The sequence below is a fragment of the Mandrillus leucophaeus genome, unplaced genomic scaffold (assembly GCF_000951045.1).
Source record: "Mandrillus leucophaeus isolate KB7577 unplaced genomic scaffold, Mleu.le_1.0 Scaffold681, whole genome shotgun sequence".
Taxonomy (NCBI): domain Eukaryota; kingdom Metazoa; phylum Chordata; class Mammalia; order Primates; family Cercopithecidae; genus Mandrillus; species Mandrillus leucophaeus.
The window spans coordinates 680,195-698,842 of NW_012107375.1; the positions used below are offsets into that span (position 1 = coordinate 680,195).

Sequence of the window (18,648 nt, forward strand, 5' to 3'; positions counted from 1 at the left end):
CAGGGGCTGGGGGGTGGGGAGTTGGGGTTGAACGGGCCAGAGCTTCAGTTTGGGAAGATGAACAAGTTCTGCGGCTGGATGGTGGTGACGGCTGCACAGCACCGTGAATGTGCTTCTGCCCCTGGGCTGCACACTTAAAAATGGTGAATGTGGTATGTTTTATGCTATGTGTATTTTGCCACACATTTTTTTAAAAGTCCATCTAGGCTGGACTAGCTCACACCTGCAATCCCAGCACTTTGGGAGGCTGAGGCGGGTGGATCACTTGAGCCCAGGAGTTCGAGACCAGCCTTGACAATATGGTAAAATCCTGACTCTACCAAAAATACAAAAATTAGCCCGTCTCATAACCCAGTCTCAAAATAAATAAATAAATAGATTAAAATTTAAAAATAAAATAATTGTTTTTAAAGTACAAATCTTAGCCACACATGGTGGTATGCACCTATAGTCCCAGCTACTCGGGAGTCTCAGGCAGGAGGATGAGTTGAGCCCAGGAGTTGGAGGCTGCAGTGAGCTATGATCACACTACTGCACTCCAGCCCGTACAACAGAGCCAGAGCCTCTCTCTAGAGAAAAAATAAATCTGTCCATACCCTAGGGACCACTGAAATTTGATCCCTCCCTTAAACTCACACGATCAGCAGAAAACTAACGATTTGCTCTCTGGAAAGGCTATAGCAGGGATTTTGGACTCAGGGTCCTATCAGCCCAGTCTCAGTGCTGTCCTGCTGAACACCGGAAATGTCCCAGAGCATCAACATCAGGCAAGGCCACTGTGTGACCTTGATGGGCGAAGACAGAAACAAGACCACTCTGCGATCACGTCTGAGTGAGGACAAAATCAAGAACTTCTTCCAAGCCACAAAATCATCCCTCCATCCTGGTTAATGTAAGTGACTATGACTTCCTCGCATCACTTCAGCTTCCATCACTGTCTCCTTCTAGATAAGATTAATCAAGACATCCAATCATACATCATACAATTACTCTGCTTCCAGAAGGCATTTAATCCAGGACCAAGCCCCACTTACCTGGGCCCTCCCCGCAGATCCCTTAAGGCAAGCCTAAGTCCTCTACCACCCTTCCACCACCCTCTCACTGAGAGGCCCCAGGTTCCCCACAGAGCAGGTTCCCTCTAGCAATGGAGATTACAGGACTGTTCCTGTTAGGCTTTGGCTGGAGGGTGTGGAACTGAGACCAGGTAGTTCCAAGGAAATCCACACAGCAGAGTGAGCTCCCAGCCCTCTCGCCCCCTCTCCTCCCTAGACAGGGTCAGAAGAGTTTCTACTGGGGAAACTGGCTAGGCCAGGAGGAAACACCACAGACATCCACATTTGTGGGGTATGTGTTCAGGCCTCTTCTTAAATATGAACTGACGGCCAAGAATCACCAAACAGACACGATCAGCAGAAAACTAACGATTTGCTCTCTGGAAAGGATATAGCAGGGATTTTGGACTCAAGGACAAAAGCAAGAAAATAGAGCAGATGCAGGAACAGGAGAAAACAAAAAACATTTCAGGCGGGGCACGGTGGCTCACACCTGTAATCCCAGCACTTTGGGAGGCTGAGGCAAGCAGATCACCTGAAGTCAGGAGTTCCAGACAAGCCTGGCCAACATGGTGAAACCCTGTCTCTACTAAAAAATAAAAATAAAAGGGTCGGGCATGGTGGCCCACGCCTGTAATCCCAGCACTTTGTGAGGCTGAGGCAGGCGGATCACCTGAGATCAGGAGTTTGAGACGAGCCTGGCCAACATAGTGAAACCCTGTCTCTACTAAAAATACAAAAATCAGCCAGGCGTGGTGGTGCACACCTGTAGTCCCAGCTACTTGGGAGGCTGAGGCAGGAGAACTGCTTGAACCTGGGAGGCAGAGGTTGCAGTGAGCCGAGATTGCACCACAGCACTGTAGCCTGGGTGTCAGAGAAAGACTCTGTCTCAAAAAAATTTTTTTAATTTAATTTAAAAAATTTAAAAATTAGCCAGGTGTGGTATCTGGTACCTGTAATTCCAGCTAATTGGGAGGCTGAGGCAGGAGAACTGCTTGAACCTGGGAGGCAGAGGTTGCAGTGAGCCGAGATTGCACCACAGCACTGTAGCCTGGGTGTCAGAGAAAGACTCTGTCTCAAAAAAATTTTTTTAATTTAATTTAAAAAATTTAAAAATTAGCCAGGTGTGGTATCTGGTACCTGTAATTCCAGCTAATTGGGAGGCTGAGGCAGGAGAATCACTTGAACCTAGGAGGTGAAGGTTGCAGTGGGCCAAGATCGTGCCACTGCACTCCAGCCTGGGCAACAAGAGGGAAACTTCCTCTCAAAAAAAAAAAATAAAAGTTTCAGAAAGATTCAAGAAGTACTGTATTCATGAAATAAGAATAAAGGGTTAGCCGGGCACGTGGCGCACCTGTAATCCCAGCACTTTGGGAGGCTGAAGCAGGCCAATTCTTTGAGCCCAGGAGTTTGAGACCAACCTGGGCAACATAGTGAAACTCCCTCGCTATAAAATATAGAAAAATTAGCCTGGCGTGGTAGTGCAAGCCTGTAGTCCCAGCTACTTGGGAAGCTGAGGTGAGAGGACCAGAAGGTTGCATCTGCAGTGAGCTGAGATCACATCACACCACTGCACTCCAGCCGGGGGGACAGAGTGAGACCCTATCTCAAAAACAAAACAAAACAAAGAATACAGACATTTTCAGATGTGCTAAGTCAGGAAACCCTTGGTGAAGGCGTCCACGAAAACAAGGGTATCAAACCAAGAAAGCTGCTGCTGTGGAATCCAGAAACAGAGCACTGGGCAGAAGCGAAGCAGTCCAGACTGGAGGGCTCTGGGGCTCTGAGGGAGGGCGCAGAGGAGAAGGTGGACCCCACAGGGTGCCTGGTGTGGAGGACAGTGCTGGGACGAGGTAACGATCAACTCCTAGCAATGGGTATGTTCTAGCAAGCAGCATTCCTGAAGCGAGGGAGTTATAAATTTCAGAAGAAAAGGAAAAATTGTCCAAGGAAGGACATGTGATCCTAATACAGTACATGGCTCAGCTGCCAACAGTACCTGTTGTCATGGTGATTGAAACATTGAATGTTAATTTAGCCAAAAATTCTGGAATAAACCCACTGGGAGAACAAGATGCAGGGAAGCGTGTGGTGGCTGTGAGAGATGCTAGTCGTCATTGGCCAGTGGAAAATGGCTGCTTGATGCTGAGAGGTGGGTGGCTGTTTCTGGGGGTGGAAGCTGGGAACAGGAGGGGTAGGTTAGGGAGTAGCTGTGTGCCATCAGAAGCCCTGGTGATGTTGGACTCTTTGTAAAGTTCCAAGTCGGCCCACAAGGAGCCCAGTGTAATCCCAGGTCATTGCCAATGCCCATCAGGATAAACTGCTGCAGGAAAAACTAGCTCGAAGAAGAATAATGAAGAAGTCCGATTCCATCTTACTGTGTGTGTGCTTCATTTCCTCCCAAGTTTGTGTCACGAAATTTAAAAACACAGAGAAACCAGCCCAGAACAATGTATGGGCAGCTACATGGCTGCCTGCTGCACGGTTTGAACAGTTAGTGTCTTGCCCTCCTTGGCCACTGTGGCGGTGCACCCTTGGAGTGAGGCTGCAAATGGAAGTGGGACAGTTCTCTAGCTGCTGCACTGCCTGAGACCATGGAGAACTTGGATTCCTGAGCAAAGCGTGGGTCACGCCACTCCACTGCCCGCCAGTACAGTGAAGGCCAGAGAATGCCGAGCCCAGCAGGGGGTGACCCTCACCTCATCCCCATCATGGGGGTGGTAGTCAAAGCGCAGCGGGGGACAGAAGATGGTAGCATGCACCTCGAGAACCTTGGCCTTGTCCCCTGAAGGATCCAGGGCCTCCACGGCTTCTTCCAGGCTGCCCAGGCCCTGCACTTGGGAGGCCTGGGTGCGGCTCTCAGCGGCCATGTAGCTTCGGAGCACCTGCCCCAGGGCCAGGTGGAACCCTGTGTCGCAGCACTGAGGAGGAAACAAGGAGATGCTTGGGTGGGTCCTGGAGCTGTAATTTCCCAGCCCCGGGGCACCAGGCACCTTTTCCCACCTGCCCACCAAGGACTCACATCCATGAGGTCCAAGACGTCATGCAGGTAGTAGTTACTGACAGCGGCGTTGACGCTGGCCAGGCTCAGCAGGTACTCGTTGCGCGCCTTTGTGCACTTGAGTTTGTGCTCCATGAACTTGGCCTGCCGCTACTCAAGACAATGCAGGTGTGCCAGAGTCACGCACGTGGCCAGCCCCTATCTCTGGCCTTTCATGTAATGCCCATCGCCACCCCTCTCGCTGTGGACAACTACAACGGAACTGGTCAAGCCCAGAAGTCCTGCTGCCTTCCCCACACCACAGCCCAATGCCAGGAGGTGACTTGACTCCCCGGCTGTTCACCTGCCAGTGCTGGCGCTGCCTGCTGTGCTTCTGCCACTTGCCTTGGTTCGAGCCACAACATTCCCCACCGAGGTGGGGGGTGACACAGAACTATTCACAGATACCTGATGAGTGGAAAGTGCGCGCGTGGCACCCCACCATGGAGGGTGTACGAGAAACCCAGCTTGGAGCTAGCACACAGGTGCACAGCTGGAAGTGGCCACAGGCCTCTGCAGGGGCCAGGGCTGAGGGGGAGCGAGCACCGCAAGGGGTAGGGATAGATCATCGAGGGCCATGAGACAGAACCTGGTGGCAACTGGGTTCTAAAGCTGGCACTCTATTTTTTTTTTTTTTTTTTTGAGACAGAGTTTCACTCTGTCGCCCAGGCTGGAGTACAGTGGCACAATCTTAGATCACTGCAACCTCTGCCTCCAGTGTTCAAGTTATTCTCCTGCCTCAGCCTCCCGAGTAGCTGGGATTACAGGCACCCGCCATTATGCCCGGCTAATTTTTGTATTTTTAGTAGAGACAGGGTTTCACCATGTTGCCAAGTTGGTCTTGAACTCATGACCTCAGGTGATCCACTCACCTCGGCCTCCCAAAGTGCTGGGATTACAGGCGTGAGCCACTGTGCCCGGCTAAAGTTGGCACTTTAACCACAGCAACCAGGGAGACCTTCCCCCAACACAGCCAAACTCTGTCATTTCCCCTAAGAACACCGGAGATGCCCGACTCCCTCCTCTGCTCCCAGAGTCCCAGAGACCATCACTCTCAGCCCCGCACAGCCTGGCAGCTCCATCTAGGCATTTCCCAACCTCCCCACTCTCTCTACTGGGCTCACCTCAAACGCCCTTTCTCCGTGCGTGTCACCCCATCGCCCACCTTAAGTGTCTTCTCGCCCCTTTCAAACCTTATGGAATGGCTGGCAGAACAGCAGAGCGGCAGGAGCCCTGCTCAGAGCTTGCAGAGGCTGCATGGGGCTGCCCGGGGCCGGGTGACCATTTTGCCCGCTCTCTCAGGCCCTGGGAGCCTTCCGTATGGAATCCCTGGAACCTGATGGCACCGTCCTGCCACTCCCGCCCTCCCCTGCACCCAGCCCTGGCTTCCTCCTCAGCACAGCAGGTCCTAGTCAGGGCCCATGCCCCATAGGCCTGCATCCGAGGTGCCCCCCAGGCCCACCTTCTCCACCAGCCGCCCTCCCTTCTTGAGGGAGCTCTTGCGGAGGGGCCCTGCCTCAGTGGCAGCAGCAGTGGTGGTGGGGACACTCCGGCCTGCCCGCTTCTCCTCCTGCCGCTCGGCCTCCCGGAGCTTGGCCTCAGCATTCACGCTCTCCATGTGATATGCCTGGTACGTCTTCTTGGCCTGCAAGGAGACCCAAAGCAAGGTAGTGCTGCTGAAGGCCACGGCCGGGCCAGCCCCTAACCCTCCATCCCTGCCCCTCTGGAACTTGGATCTCAGAGCTGGGCAATCCCATGTGAGCACTTAGCCTAATGCCTTGTGCTTAGGGAGAGAGGGCCTTTGCCCCTAGGTGCATGCTTCTCCCTGAGCCTGGCTTGGGAGATGTGATGGTCTGGGGATGTTCTTCTCCAGCTGTGAGTGGCATTTCTCCCAGGGCCATTGGGGCAGGCCCCTCCCCGGCCCTTTCCTCACCGTCTGGAGCTCTGAGACCACCTCCAGGAGCTCGTCCTGCAGCTGCTGCTCCAGATCCCTGCTCTAGAGACAGAGGCAGGGGTGAGCACGGCACTGCCCAGAGAGGCCCCGCCAGGCACTGGAAGCTCTGCCCAGCTCAAGCCCCATCTGGGAGGCACACAGATTCACTCTGCCTGGTCCCCACCTGGCCTCCAGTGCCCTCCCAGCCTCCTGATCCCAAAGCCTTGAACACTTCCCATGGCCCAGGGTGAGAGCCTCACCTTCTTGACCAGGCGCCCCACGTCCTCCGCAATGTGACTCAGGCGCTGGGCCAGGGGCCCGGCCAGCACCTCGCTCAGGGCCGCGCTCTCCCGGCTCTGCTGCCGCGTATGCTGCAGCAGCACTGCCCAGCAGTGCAAGGGCGACAGGAGTGACGGCTCCTTCCTGGGGGTAGAGGGGCAGTGAGACCTGCAAGCAGACCCTGCCGTGGCCCCCCTGCCAGCACATCACCTACCGGAAGCTTTGGTGCTCCCGGCTGCTACCCAGGCGGCCTCCACGGCTGGAGAAGCGCTCGGCCAGCTTTTCCAGGCCCCGGGAGTACTCCAGCTCCACCTCAGCGCGGCGCCGCATGAACTCTGCCAGTTCCTGCAGCAGCTCCCGCCGCAGCTCACCCTGCAGCTCCAGGCAGCGCAGCTGCTCGCTCAGCTGCCAGCGCATCTCTGTGGGGGGAACCACAGCTCAGGCCTGGCCAGCATGCCCTGCCTGGGTCAGCCAGGCCAGCGTGGGGTGGGAGAGGCAGAGATACACAGACCCCAGTCCCGTCTGCTCTGAGGGCTCCTTTGGACCCAGCCTAGGTTGAAGGCAGGAACTAAGAGGGGAGGAAAGAGGCTAGGCCCCTGCAGGCAGATCTGGCCTCAGCTGTCCAGCCCACCTCTGTGCTGAGGCCAACAGATGGCCCGAGCCACCCGGTTGAGGGGGAAAGAGAAGGGTGTCCCAGAGAGAGGGGAGAGCCGCACAAAGGCCCAGCGTAAGAGGGAGCAAGGCCGCCCTGGGAAGGGTGAAGCCATTCACGGTGGGTGGAACACAAGGCTGCCCAACCCTGTCTCACCCCAACGCCAGCCAGGCACCTTTCAGTTTGGCTTCCTGTCTCCCCCTCATTCCTGGAAAGCCACTGAGTGGTTTCCCCTGCCACTTCCTTTCCCCCAGTACCCAGGCCCCAGGAGGTGGCAGCCTCCCTTGCAAACACACAGATACACAACACACAGATCATAGCGCTGCTCAGGGCAAGCCTGCAGCGATCTCGCGGTCTCAGTGGCTGGGGAACCGTGCCCTCAGGCCCCGGGGGAAAGGACAGTCCACAGTGAGGGCTGGGCACCAAGGAGAGCTGATCCCACCTTGGAAGTGAAAGGATGGGGCAGGGAGCTAGTCCCTGTCTTCTGTCCCCACTTCCCACTCCCAATCATCCCCCGCCCCACCTGTGCATTCCCTCACCGTGCAGAAAGAGTCACACCCAGGGCCCCATACCGCCAGCCTTTTGACACCCTATCACTGGCTTGATTTGGCAACACTGCTTCCCCCACACAGGCCTGAAGCAAAGAAGTGCCTGTCCAGCAAGTTTAAGCAACCTGCGGAAGACACTTTTGCCACCTCCTGAGTGCCCAGCCAGGCACTGAGGGTCCCAGGTAAATAAGATGCTAGCTCAGCTTCTGGCCAGTAGGCTGCCCACCTACTCATCTCCATGCACATCCCCAGGGAGGGACATGAATTGATTTCTTCCTTCAGCAGAATGTTGATTATGCACCCATTCTGTGGCAGGCACGTTTTACATACAGAGGCAAAGAGGGTTGACCAAGTGTCTGCCCTCTTGGAGCTGGGATTGGAATGGGGCACGGACACATACCAGAATGTCCAGGAGTGATGGGTGCTGAGAAGATGAACACACAAAGCAAGATCAGAGCCGGGGGTGGGTGGGGACAGGGAGGATCTCTTTTTAAAGGAGGGTGGTCAAGAACAAGCTGCATCGTTGGAGCAGAAGGCTGCAGCTGGCTGTGTGGGGGCAGTAGGGGGAGTCCGAGAGACCGGTAGGGACAGATGGCACAGAGCCCGTGGTCTAGGCAGAACTCCCAGCTGGACTCCGAGTGAGAGAGGAGCCACAGTAGTGGGGGAATGTGGTCCAGCTTCGTTTTCAGGGCCCACTCACACTGCCAGGTGGAGCCCAGGTGGCCGCTACCGCACTAGTCCAGGCAAAAGACGGCAGGGATTCAGACCAGGACAAGCGAGGGAGGACTCCGCTGGGAAGAGCTCAATCCCGTTGGATTTCTGTCCCGCCAGTGACTTCCCAGGGCCTGTTGCATGGGGACCCTGTGGGTTTGGCCTGCCCAGCATCCTTACCTCCTCCCTGATCTCCTCTTGCAGAATGTCCCCTCCCTAGTCTCAGCTCCCCTGACTCCAGGTGCCCCAGCCCTGGCTGCATGCGTCACCCACCCCTCCGTCCCTCCACTCCCTGCCCCCACCAGACTAGCCAGGTGAGGGACCCAGGAGCCTGATCCTTCCAATTGAATTACTGAACAGGAGAGCTCTTCCCACTGGGGGATCAAGCTGGGTAAGTGGAAGCCTGGGGCAGGGGACCTCCCGACAGGGCAGGGCAGAGCCCACGATGCCAAGTGAGACAGATGGAGAGTGTCCTCATCCTATCTGAGGCTGGCCTCCTGTGGTTAACTTGTCAGCTCCAAGGCCAGGTGGGGTGGGCGCTAATGCCATTTGAAATCAGGAGAGTCCTCACTGAATCAGTTTAACGTTTTGTTTTGTTTATTTTGTTTTGAGACGGAGGATATTGCCCAGGCTGGAGTACAGTGGTGCAATCTCGGCTCCCTGAAACCTCCGCCTCCCGGGTTCAAGCGATTCTCCCACCTCAGCCTCCCGAGTAGCTGGGACTACAGGCATGCACCACCACACCCAGTTAATTTTTATATTTTTAGTAGAGACAGGGTTTCACCACGTTGGCCAGACTGGGTCTCAAACTCCTGACCTCAGGTGATCCGCCCGCCTCGGCCTCCCAAAGTGCTGGGATTACAGGCGTGAGCCACCACGCCCAGCCGGGTTTAACATTTTTTGATAGAAGTAAATTTCATTTCATTCCAAGAAAGGTGCGACTGCTCACCTCACTGGCCCTCTGGAGCCTGTCTTGCCCTGCTTCCCCCAGAGCACTACAATCTCTGGGGACTTATGACAACTGAACAGTGCAGAAGGAACCAGCAGAGGGAACCGCTGCCTCTCTTCATCACTGCCGGCAGTAAAAGCTAACTGGAAGCCATGTCCCAGTCCAGATCCGGGCATGCACACCCGGCTGGTGTTGAGCAGGAAACTTGTGAATTGCAAGTTGATTGCACTGGTGGCTTTCCTGGCCGAGCTTTCAGATCTCAGTTCAGACAAACTCGTCAGCACACCCTGTCCTGGCCTCCCCCCAAACTAGGGCTGGCCCTCTTCCGACCCCTTCTTGGCACACTGCACTTTCCCTCTGTGGTGCTTATTATCATAATGGAAAGTCTATGTCTCCCCCACTAGACCCATGAGCCATGTGAGGGCAGGGTGGGTGCTGACGCCATTTGAAATCAGGAGAGTCCTCATTGAATCACTGTTTTTACTCTGGGTAAAAAGCCAGGGCTGGAGGGGCTGGAGTCGGGGTTCTCTCCTGTACAGCAGTATACTTCCAGGGCCTGGGACAGCAGAGATGTATAGGAAACATCTGGCAAAAGGAGAGCTGGAATCCATGTCTGCCTGAATTACAGAGCTGGGCCCAGGGCCCCACCAGCACTTCCTGTGAGCAAGGCATTTGGTCTCACTTCTGCTGACAAGCAAAACAGAAGAGAAGATGGTCTCCAAAACCACGGCTATGCTGACCTTTGAGAATTTAGGGTGTCAAGACAGTGACCCCGTTTTGTAGCATGGTAGGAAGTTTTTCTAGGGTGTGGGATGCAGACCCAGAGCAAGTGAGGAACCCTTAAGATAGTCTTGCTCGAAACCCCAACTTTTCAGTGTGAAATCACTGACCCATATTTGCTGATTGAAGTTTTCCAAGTCTTTCAGCTTCATGGCATTTTGGGGAAGCAGGATGGAGATGATTACTTCCATCTGAGCAAGATGATGGTGAGGCTTGGAAAGCTGGCTCACCCTGCGTAGTCACCTCAAGCTGGTTCTGGACACAGGCTGCCTTTTCCAAAGGAGGAGGACTGGGGCATACTTTAAAGGGTATAAATTGCTTGCACTGAATAATGATGTTAGAACCTACATCTCTGGGTTGAAAGGCACTTCAAGGGCTATTGCATTCTACGTCCTAGAAGTTGTAGTGCTGTGTTACCACAGGCAAGTCACTGCACCTCTCTGAGCTTGTTTCCGTAACTGGTAAAATGGAGTGATTGAGAGTGATATGGAGGAGCTGCTGGCGCTGAGATGCTGCCTCTTTCCTTTGCAAGAGTTACCATGCCCTGAATAAGATGGGCACAAGCTATTGGCTAAGAATTTGCAAAGCTGATTTGCATGTGATTTGCACATGGGTGTTTATCAGAACCCAAAGAGGTTCAATTTCAGAAGGCTGAGAAGCCAGCCCTGTTAAATCTCTCAACCAAGACTCACTGCGCCAGCTTGACCCAGAGACAGTGGCCCTTGCCTCTGATCCCCCTCAGTGCTAAAGGGGGGCAAAAGGTGCTGAGGCTCCAGGGACTACACTGGGGTTAGGGCCAGGTGATCTCCACCAATCCACTCACCCAGACTCCCTTACTCACCCCCCACCCCCTAGCCCAATCAAGGTGGTTGACTTCACTGTAGCTAAACTACTGCCTTCTGGGGGGCACGTTGGTACATCCGGCTCCCCTTTACCGGCGGCCACCAGTGTCTACACTGAACCTTGGGTGAGGAGCAGAGACCCAAGGAGGACAAAGACCAAAAGAAGGAAGACAGGAAAGAAGGAAGGGAAGATGGCAGGCGGTTGAGGCCAAATGGGCGTGGGGAGGCAGGCAAGGGGCTCAGGCTCCCTCCTCCACCCCCACTCCAGAGGTCGCTGGGGAGAGCATCGGGCCCTGGGTCAGCGCGGGGACGCTTGGGGCTCCCTCACGACCTTGGGGTCTCCGCAGGAAACGAGCCGGGAGCGCCCGGCGCCCTCTCACCTTTGACTTGCGTCTCATACTCAGCCTGCAGCCCCCGCTCCCGCCGCAGCTTCCCGTGAGCGGCCATGGCGGCCTAGCGGCCGCGCCGTCGAACCCCACTGCTCCCACGCGGCCGTGAGTGGGCCCGGCGCCGGGACTTGGGGGCGCTGCGGCCAGCACCCTGCGCGGGCTCCGCCCAGCCCCGCCCCCAGCGCGGCTCCCGGTGGGGCGGGGCGGCCCAGGGCTGGCACTGCCCGCGAGGGGCTCCTGGGGGCAGGGCGCCCCTTCCAGCCCCACTGTGCCCCGGTCTTGCCGTCTCCTCCCACTGGGCCTGCACCTAGACTGCCTTGTGCCCAAAGCCCCGCTGCCAAGCAGCCGGAGCGGGCATGAGAGCCCCAACATAAGCTGGCATCCCAGGCTGCCATCCCCCCACCTCCAGAAGGCTGTCCCTGGTCACCACTGCCAGACTGCACAGTTCACAGCGGGGCCGCTGGCCCACAGTACCAGTGGACATGAACACCATTGCTGCCCCAGGCTCTGGACTCCCCCTGGGTGGCCTGCTTCCCCCAGACATCGGATGGGGTCCTCCCTTCCCAAGTCAGCCCCCAGAGAGGTCCAAGGAGCCTTGAGAGCTGGGGTGGGAAGTTCAGAGGGGAGGGGGAAGGAAGGTCAGCACCAGAGAGCAGAACCTCAGCAGCTGGCTGCCATTCCCTCCAGGCCCCCTTGGTAGGGGAGGAGAGTTCAGCTCCGGTTCCCCTTCTGCTCAGCCCCACGATTTCCCCATAGGCGGTTACCACTTCCTGCTGCCGGAAGAGACTGCTCTGCCTCCCTTCCCCTGCAGCTGCACCTGCCCGTCATAGGCCTGAGGGGGGCAGCCCCCTCGGAGTAAGATCTTAGCTACCCTGGGGGCAAGTCTTGGGGCCTCCCTCATCCACGGGTGGTGGGGCTTTCCTCCACTCTCTACCACAGGGCAGCAGCTTTTCTCCGGGAAATCGGGAAGGCAGGAGGCAGGAGGCGGTTGACAAGTCAAGCAGACAACTTACTTCAATTTGGTGGGAGGGAAATCCCTGGGGTATAGATGTGGGGAGAGGGGCAAGGCACTTGGGCACCAGGCGTCTGTTCCGAAGGCGGGCCTGCGGGCACTAGTGCAGGGGTACTAGGCGTGTGTTTGCACGCATGTCAGAGTAAGGCTCTGTGCAAATGTGGGCACATATGACCCTGACCTGCAGATCTGGGGAGGAGAGGCTGTGCGGGTACTTCCTGCCTTTCAACTATGAGCAATTAATTCTCTTGCCCAGAAGGAAAAAAACACTCCCTCACGGGAAGAAGCTCCCCGCCCCCTTCTCCCAGTACCAAGGCCCTTCCCGAACACGTCGTCGAGTGTGTCTGCAGGACCTGGGGCTTCAAGGCCTGGGAGCTAGCCAGACCCAGGCAGGCCCAGGACCTGGACTTCCAGCAGCTGCCCTCGGAAGTACCGATGTTCGAGTTCTCCAGCGAGACTAGAGAGCCTGCGCCCCTGCCTACAGCCGCACCCACACCCCAACCTGCTCCTGGTTGGGAGACTCCCACGTCCCACCTCTGCCTCAGGCCAAGGGGAAGCAGGGACCCCCGCCCCTCACTAGCTGGCCCCAACACACCCTGCCCCTCCATCCGAGCCCCGACTGGTCCCGAAAGATCCCTCCACCCAGCAGAGCCAGACACAGGGCTCAGGCAGGCAGGAAAGGCCTCAGTCCGTGCCTTCAAACGCTCTCTTCGCTCCTTTTTTCACTCCAGAGCTATTCCTAGGATGCCCCATTCAGCCCGTGCTTTAGAGCCTGAGTGTTTGGCCCAGGCTTTTAGGGCACTTGTTTGGCATTTAAGGCCCTGAACGCAACTGCCCCCTGCTGCTCGCTCTATCCTTCGCTCCATTGTTCCCCTTCAAAGCATTCAAAAGCCAGGCAGCCCGCAGAAGGCGGGGACCTGTCCGCATGGGGACGGAGGGAGCGGCCGACAGGCATCGGGCCCGCCAGGGACGGATGGCAGAGGGCGGGCCGGGTCCAGCGGGCCGGGCAGGGGCGGAAGGAGGGCGCCGCGGACGCCGTGGGAGCTTGGGCCAGCTCCCTTCCACCGGCGCCGGGGCGCGGCCGAGGTAGTGCGCAAGCCCGCCCTTCCCCCGCACCCCACGCGCAGAACCCAGAGCCGCCGGACCAATCAGAGCCTGGGAACGAAGCTTGCCGCGGGCTTGCGAACCGGAAGACACTGACGCCAGGCGCGGGGCGGGCCAGAGCTCCGCCCCCGGCCCATACAAAGGGAAGCCCACGTCTTAAGCCAATCAGAACACAGCCTCGCCCGAGCCGGGAACCGGAGAGCTGCGGGCGTGCGCAAACGCGCCTTTCCGGCCCCGGCCCCGGCCCCGGCCCCGCCCTGCCGGTCTCCGGGCTCCGCTTCCACAGCAGCTGGCTGCCTGCTGGTCACGTGCCAGGCGCCAGCCAAAGAGAACCGAGCTCCAGGTCTGTTTGGCGAATTTTCAACCTGTCGGAGGAGCAGTGCCACCTGCAGTAGCAGGGTACACAGAGGGCTCAGGAATACAGGGCCCGCCCGGGGACTAGGAACAGCAAGCGATCGCTTTGCAGCCGGAGGGAAGGGAAGGGAGACACAGGAGAGAGCGTTACGGTTAGGGTGACTCCATGAAAAACAGGATTTTGATGTGTGTGTGTGTGTGTGTATTTATTTATTTATTTATTTATTTAGAGACGGGTCTCTGTCCCTGGAGTGTGGTGGCGTGATCAGGGCTCACAGCAACCTCCACCTCCCGGGCTCAAGGGATCCTCCTGCTTCAGCCTCCCGAGTAGCTGGGATTACAGGCGTGCACCACCACACCCGGTTTTTCTATTTTTAGTAGAGATGGGGTTTCGCCATGCTGCCCAGGCTGGTCTCCAACTCCTGAGCTAAAGTGATCCGCCCACCTCGGCCTCCCAAAGTGCTGTGATTACAGGCATGAGCCACCGCACCCAACAGCCACCCAGTTTTGTATTCTGCATGAAATTATTTTGAGGGAATACATGGCTTTATGTATTTGTGTAACCCCATAGAAACTGTACAACACAGACAGGAAACCTAATGTAAACCATGGGCTATAGTTTACAATAACTTATCAGTATTAGCTCATCAACAATAACAAATACACCAACTAATACAAAATGTCAATAGGGGAAACGGGGGGAACTGTACTAAAAATAAATTATTTTCAAATGCAAACTCAGGGAGTAGACTCAAGAGGTATCATGGACTCACTGACCATTAGGGTGGCAGGGAAGGGAGGACTCAAGGACCGTTGACAGGGCGTCTGGCTGGGTCATTATACTCAGGACAGCTGTAGATAAGCCCAATGAGCAGTCAGATGTCCACATCTGGAGCCCACGGGTATGCCGCAGAGCTGCTGTAGCCCAAAGCAGGTGTGATTAGGGAGAGAAAAGGTCTGAAGGTGAAGATGGGAGGAGAACTGAAGGCCACCAAGAGTGGGAGCCCTGCTGTTGAGCTTTGAGCCTAAGCGGCCCAGGCTTGTGCCACAAAACACATTCAGCGTGGCCAAGCAGACCTCCAAGGCAGGGTCTCTCCCTAAGCCCAGGGCCTCCTTCCCGGGGCCACAGCTGCTGAAGGCCATGAGACTGGGGAGTCCCACCTCCAAAGCTCTTCCCTTCTATTCGGACTGGCAGGATGCTCTGGGTCAAAAGGCTGAGGCTCACCTCCCCACCAGAGGACCTGGAGAAACACACCCTCTAAATGTGCACACGCACACACACGAAGTTCCCCAGTGCCACGGAGCGAATTTATTGTGAAAGCTCGTGGGGTGAGGAAGGGATGGGGCAGGCTCTAGGAGGCCGAGTCGGAGGCCTCTGAGCTGTCCTTGACATCTGTGCTCTCTGTGGTCTCGCTGACCTCGCTGAGGTCCTTGCTGTCCCCACCACTATCCTCGGCAGCCAGGCCCTTCTCCTCGCGACAGGCCTCTCCTGAGCTCGGAGGTGAATTGCCTTTGCTCTCCACCTTGTTCTCGATGGCACCCAGCACCACGTGCCTGCCCTTCTCCTTCAGCTCCAGGTGCCGCCTCAGCTGCCACCAGGAACCCAGGGACAAGCAGGAGGTAAAGAGATGGGGCCTAAGTTTCCAGACAAAGGGAGCCTGGCCCTGTCGCTGGCTGAGGAGAGGGGCATAGTGAGGCAGCAGGGCTAGGCAGGACACGTGGGACTGAGTGGGGACACCTGGCTGGAGCCCCAGTCCACTGCTACCTGGGCTCACTGACTACCATGGAGGCCCCCACGACACAGCGTTGCCCCTTGACCAGCCCTGCCACCCAAGGAGCCTGGGGCAGAACCCTGACTCAGAACTCCCTCTGAGCAGGCAGGCCACCCACTGGTCCCCAGGCCTCCCCACTTCCCTTCTAAAAGCCTCCTCCCTCTGCCTCTCCCATCACCCTCTAGGCTGCTAGGCAGACGGCCTCCTCTAAAGCCCAACCTAGGAAACTCAGGTTGTGACTCCTGGCAACGTAGCCACAAGGGCTGGCATTCAAAGTTGCTCGCACCTCCAGCCACTGTCTGGGGGCTCCCCAGTGCCAGCCCCGCCTGCCTGGCTTGGCTTCACGCAGGCTCTTACCTCGTCGGCCATCTGAGTGAGGTCCCGCTTCATGGCGTAGGCGTCCTCCCCATCTGCGTAGTACTTGGGCTCCACTTCACTGATCCTGGGGGCAGAGGGCAGAGAGCGAGGAGGAAGACCCACACCTGGGGACAGCCTCCGCCACCCCTGGCATCATGGCTACTGCAGCAAGATGCCACGTTTTCTTCCTGAAGGGCTCCTTCCTGAGACAGCAAGTCCAGTGTGACCTGCCCTCTGTTCTCTCCAGCAAAGGCTCCAGGAAACAGCGGCCCGCCCCACCCCTGTCCTGCCCCCGTTCTGTGTCCTTAGCCTGGCTACTAAGGATTCATTTCTGTGGTTTCTTGTGAGCTGAATTCCTGAATTCAGCCTTCCCCTTCCCTCCCTGCCCTGCGTCCTGTCCCTTACTGAGCTGCCTCACAACAGCCATCAGAACCCAGGAAAGACAGTGAGCTCTGTTTAGGGGAGTCACCCCTAGGCAGCACGGGCCCTGCCTCAGCAGCTCAGGGGCCATGCCTGCACTGGGGAGGCATGTGTGCAGACTCGGGTGGCCATGTCCCTGGAAGGGGAGCTGGACTCCATGGCCTAGGCTGGCCCTGCCAGGCCTAAGACATGAGGATTGTTGACTTAGCTATAAAGCAGTTCCCACCAGACATCCTCATCTGGGTCACAGATCCCGCTTGCCAGCATCCAGCCCAGAGGCCACTGCCCTTCCCAACAGTCCCTCCTCTTCACCCCTACCAAACAGGGGCTGACTGCAGTTAGTGTCCCTCCACCGGCAGCCCACCCCAGCTTCACTTGCAAGCACTTTTTTCCACTGTCTACTGGGCATGCTGACTGCCAGGTTCTCTCTCCTGTGCTAGGCACACCGGGCCTCCCGGTCCTCAGGCAGACCTGCCCCATCCACTAGGCTGCCTGGCCGCCGGTCCTTCCTTCCTGAACGTGCATTCTCCTTGATTCTGCTCTCTCTTGGATTCTTCCAGGTGCTTGGCCATGCTATGATCTGCTCACGCCAGGGACCCACACCTCTTTATTCCCAAACATTACTAAACAGCCCGTGTGCCCTTCACCAGCCTCTGCCAGCATGGGCCACAGCTCCTCCATCACAACACACAGGGAGCACGTTTCAGCAGGCAGGTGCTGTCTCCATGCCGGCTTTTCAACCATCAGCCACCGAGTGAATGTGGAGGCATCCTGGCAGCATTGGGGTCCACAGCATCCTCCCCACATCCGGCCCACCCCTAGCCTGGAAGGCAACTCAGCCGGTCTCAGGTGCCCTGATGGGCCAGACCTGGGGCCAACCCCAGCCCACAAGAAAACTCGAGATCTACTTACTGAAAGTTGAGGGTGTTGGAATAGAGGTGCAGGGCGGCCCGGTTACTGCAGGGGAACAAGGCACTGCTGAGCTGCACGGACATGGCCAGGGAGGGGTAGCACGTCCAGTGCCTGCCCCTCCTCTTGGTCCCTCCTTCACCCCAATCCCACTTCCTGGATCTTCACCAAAAGCCGAGGTACCCCAGGACCCCCGTCAAGGCAATATCTCTCCCCCTCAATCCCCCTTCCCTCAGCCCGGCTTCCACCTCTTCCTGACATGCAGGGAGACGTATTTGGCATTGAAGTTCTCTATCATGGCTCGAGAGGCCTGGTCCATCAGTTTCTGAGCCAGACCGAGGCGCCGGTGGGAACGCTTCACAGCCTGGTAGGAGAAGAGCAGAGAGCGGGTGAAGGACTGGGACCTTGAGGGCTGCCTCAACTAACCCCCACTTCCACCCCCACCCGAGAGCCTGAGTGAACCTTACATACCAATGAAGTGATATGTCCATGGGGCACATCATCTGGGTCCTCTTCCCTGGAGAGGGAGAAAGCAGAGGCTGCAAAGGAGCTCAGTGTAGGCACAGCCACCCCCACCCCCCGCCATCTGTAAAGTGGATATGCAAATTCTAGGCTGGCCCTACAGCCCCCTAAGACCCCAGCTGGGGGAGAGCCAGGAGCCTCTTGGATCAGAGCAGCTGATCCTGCCACCCTCTACTGCCTGAAAACCCCATGCCTGCCAGGTATGGGGCACACGCCTATAGTTCCAGCTACTCGGCAGGCCGGGTCAAGAGGATTGCTTGAGCCCAGGAGTTCGAGACCAGCCTGGACAACACTTTTTTTGTCTCTACAAAAAAAAAAAATCAAAAAATTAGCTGGGTGTGGTGGCGCATGCCTGTGGTCTCAGCTACTTGGGAGGCAGAGGTGAGAGGATCACTTGAGCCTGGGAAGTTGAGGCTGCAGTGAGCCATGATCATGCTACTGCACTCCAGCCTGGGCAACAGAGCAAGACCCTATCTCAAAAAATAAAAATAAAAAAAGAAATGAGCTGTCAACCCACGCAAAGACAAGGCAGAAGCTTAAATGTGCACTACTAAGTGAAAAAAAGCCAGCCTGAAAAGCCTGTATACAGTATGATTCCAACTCTATGACATCCTGGAAAAGGCAAAAACTATGCAGACAGTAAAAAATCAGTGGTTGCCAGGGGTTAAGAGGAAGGGATAAATGCGTGAAACACAGTGAAACTATCCTGTGATAATATAAAGGTGGACACATATCATTTGGTCAAAACCATGGGGCTTACAACACAAAGAGAAGTGCAGGGGGGTTTAGTTAATATTAATATATCGGCTGGGTTGCAGTGGCTAACGCCTGTGATCCTAGCACTTTGGGAGGCTGAGGTGGGTGGAACACCTGAGGTCAGGAGTTCGAGACCAGCCTGGCCAACATAGTGAAACCCCATCTCTACTAAAAAAATTAAAAAATTAGCCACATGTGGTGTCACATGCCTGTAATCCCAACTACTAGGAAGGCTGAGGCAGGAGAATCACTTGAACCCAGGAGGTG

General features: G+C 56.6%; 2 protein-coding genes across 5 annotated transcripts in view; both read right to left on the minus strand.

Moving 5' to 3' along the window:
• Window positions 1-11,360, minus strand: part of ARHGAP4 (Rho GTPase activating protein 4) — a 19,777-nt gene extending 8,417 nt beyond the window's left edge. The window contains exons 1-7 of one of the 2 annotated variants that reach the window (XM_012002272.1): window positions 11,167-11,360; window positions 6,519-6,723; window positions 6,286-6,448; window positions 6,026-6,088; window positions 5,555-5,737; window positions 4,075-4,203; window positions 3,752-3,973 (exon numbers count right to left, since the gene is read on the minus strand). In XM_012002272.1, coding sequence (XP_011857662.1) covers window positions 3,752-3,973; window positions 4,075-4,203; window positions 5,555-5,737; window positions 6,026-6,088; window positions 6,286-6,448; window positions 6,519-6,723; window positions 11,167-11,233 — 1,032 coding nt within the window. In that variant the 5' untranslated portion in view covers window positions 11,234-11,360. Of the gene's footprint in view, window positions 1-3,751; window positions 3,974-4,074; window positions 4,204-5,554; window positions 5,738-6,025; window positions 6,089-6,285; window positions 6,449-6,518; window positions 6,724-7,131; window positions 7,260-11,166 lie in introns of those variants that run through there. The other variant, XM_012002273.1, reaches the window with a different exon arrangement.
• A 2,967-nt stretch (window positions 11,361-14,327) lies between these two features.
• Window positions 14,328-18,648, minus strand: part of NAA10 (N(alpha)-acetyltransferase 10, NatA catalytic subunit) — an 11,650-nt gene continuing 7,329 nt past the window's right edge. For 2 of the 3 annotated variants that reach the window (XM_012002275.1, XM_012002277.1), the window contains exons 3-7: window positions 17,575-17,620; window positions 17,352-17,467; window positions 17,107-17,151; window positions 15,775-15,859; window positions 14,932-15,234 (exon numbers count right to left, since the gene is read on the minus strand). In XM_012002275.1, coding sequence (XP_011857665.1) covers window positions 14,998-15,234; window positions 15,775-15,859; window positions 17,107-17,151; window positions 17,352-17,467; window positions 17,575-17,620 — 529 coding nt within the window. In that variant the 3' untranslated portion in view covers window positions 14,932-14,997. Of the gene's footprint in view, window positions 15,235-15,774; window positions 15,860-17,106; window positions 17,152-17,351; window positions 17,468-17,574; window positions 17,621-18,648 lie in introns of all 3 variants that reach the window. The other variant, XM_012002276.1, reaches the window with a different exon arrangement.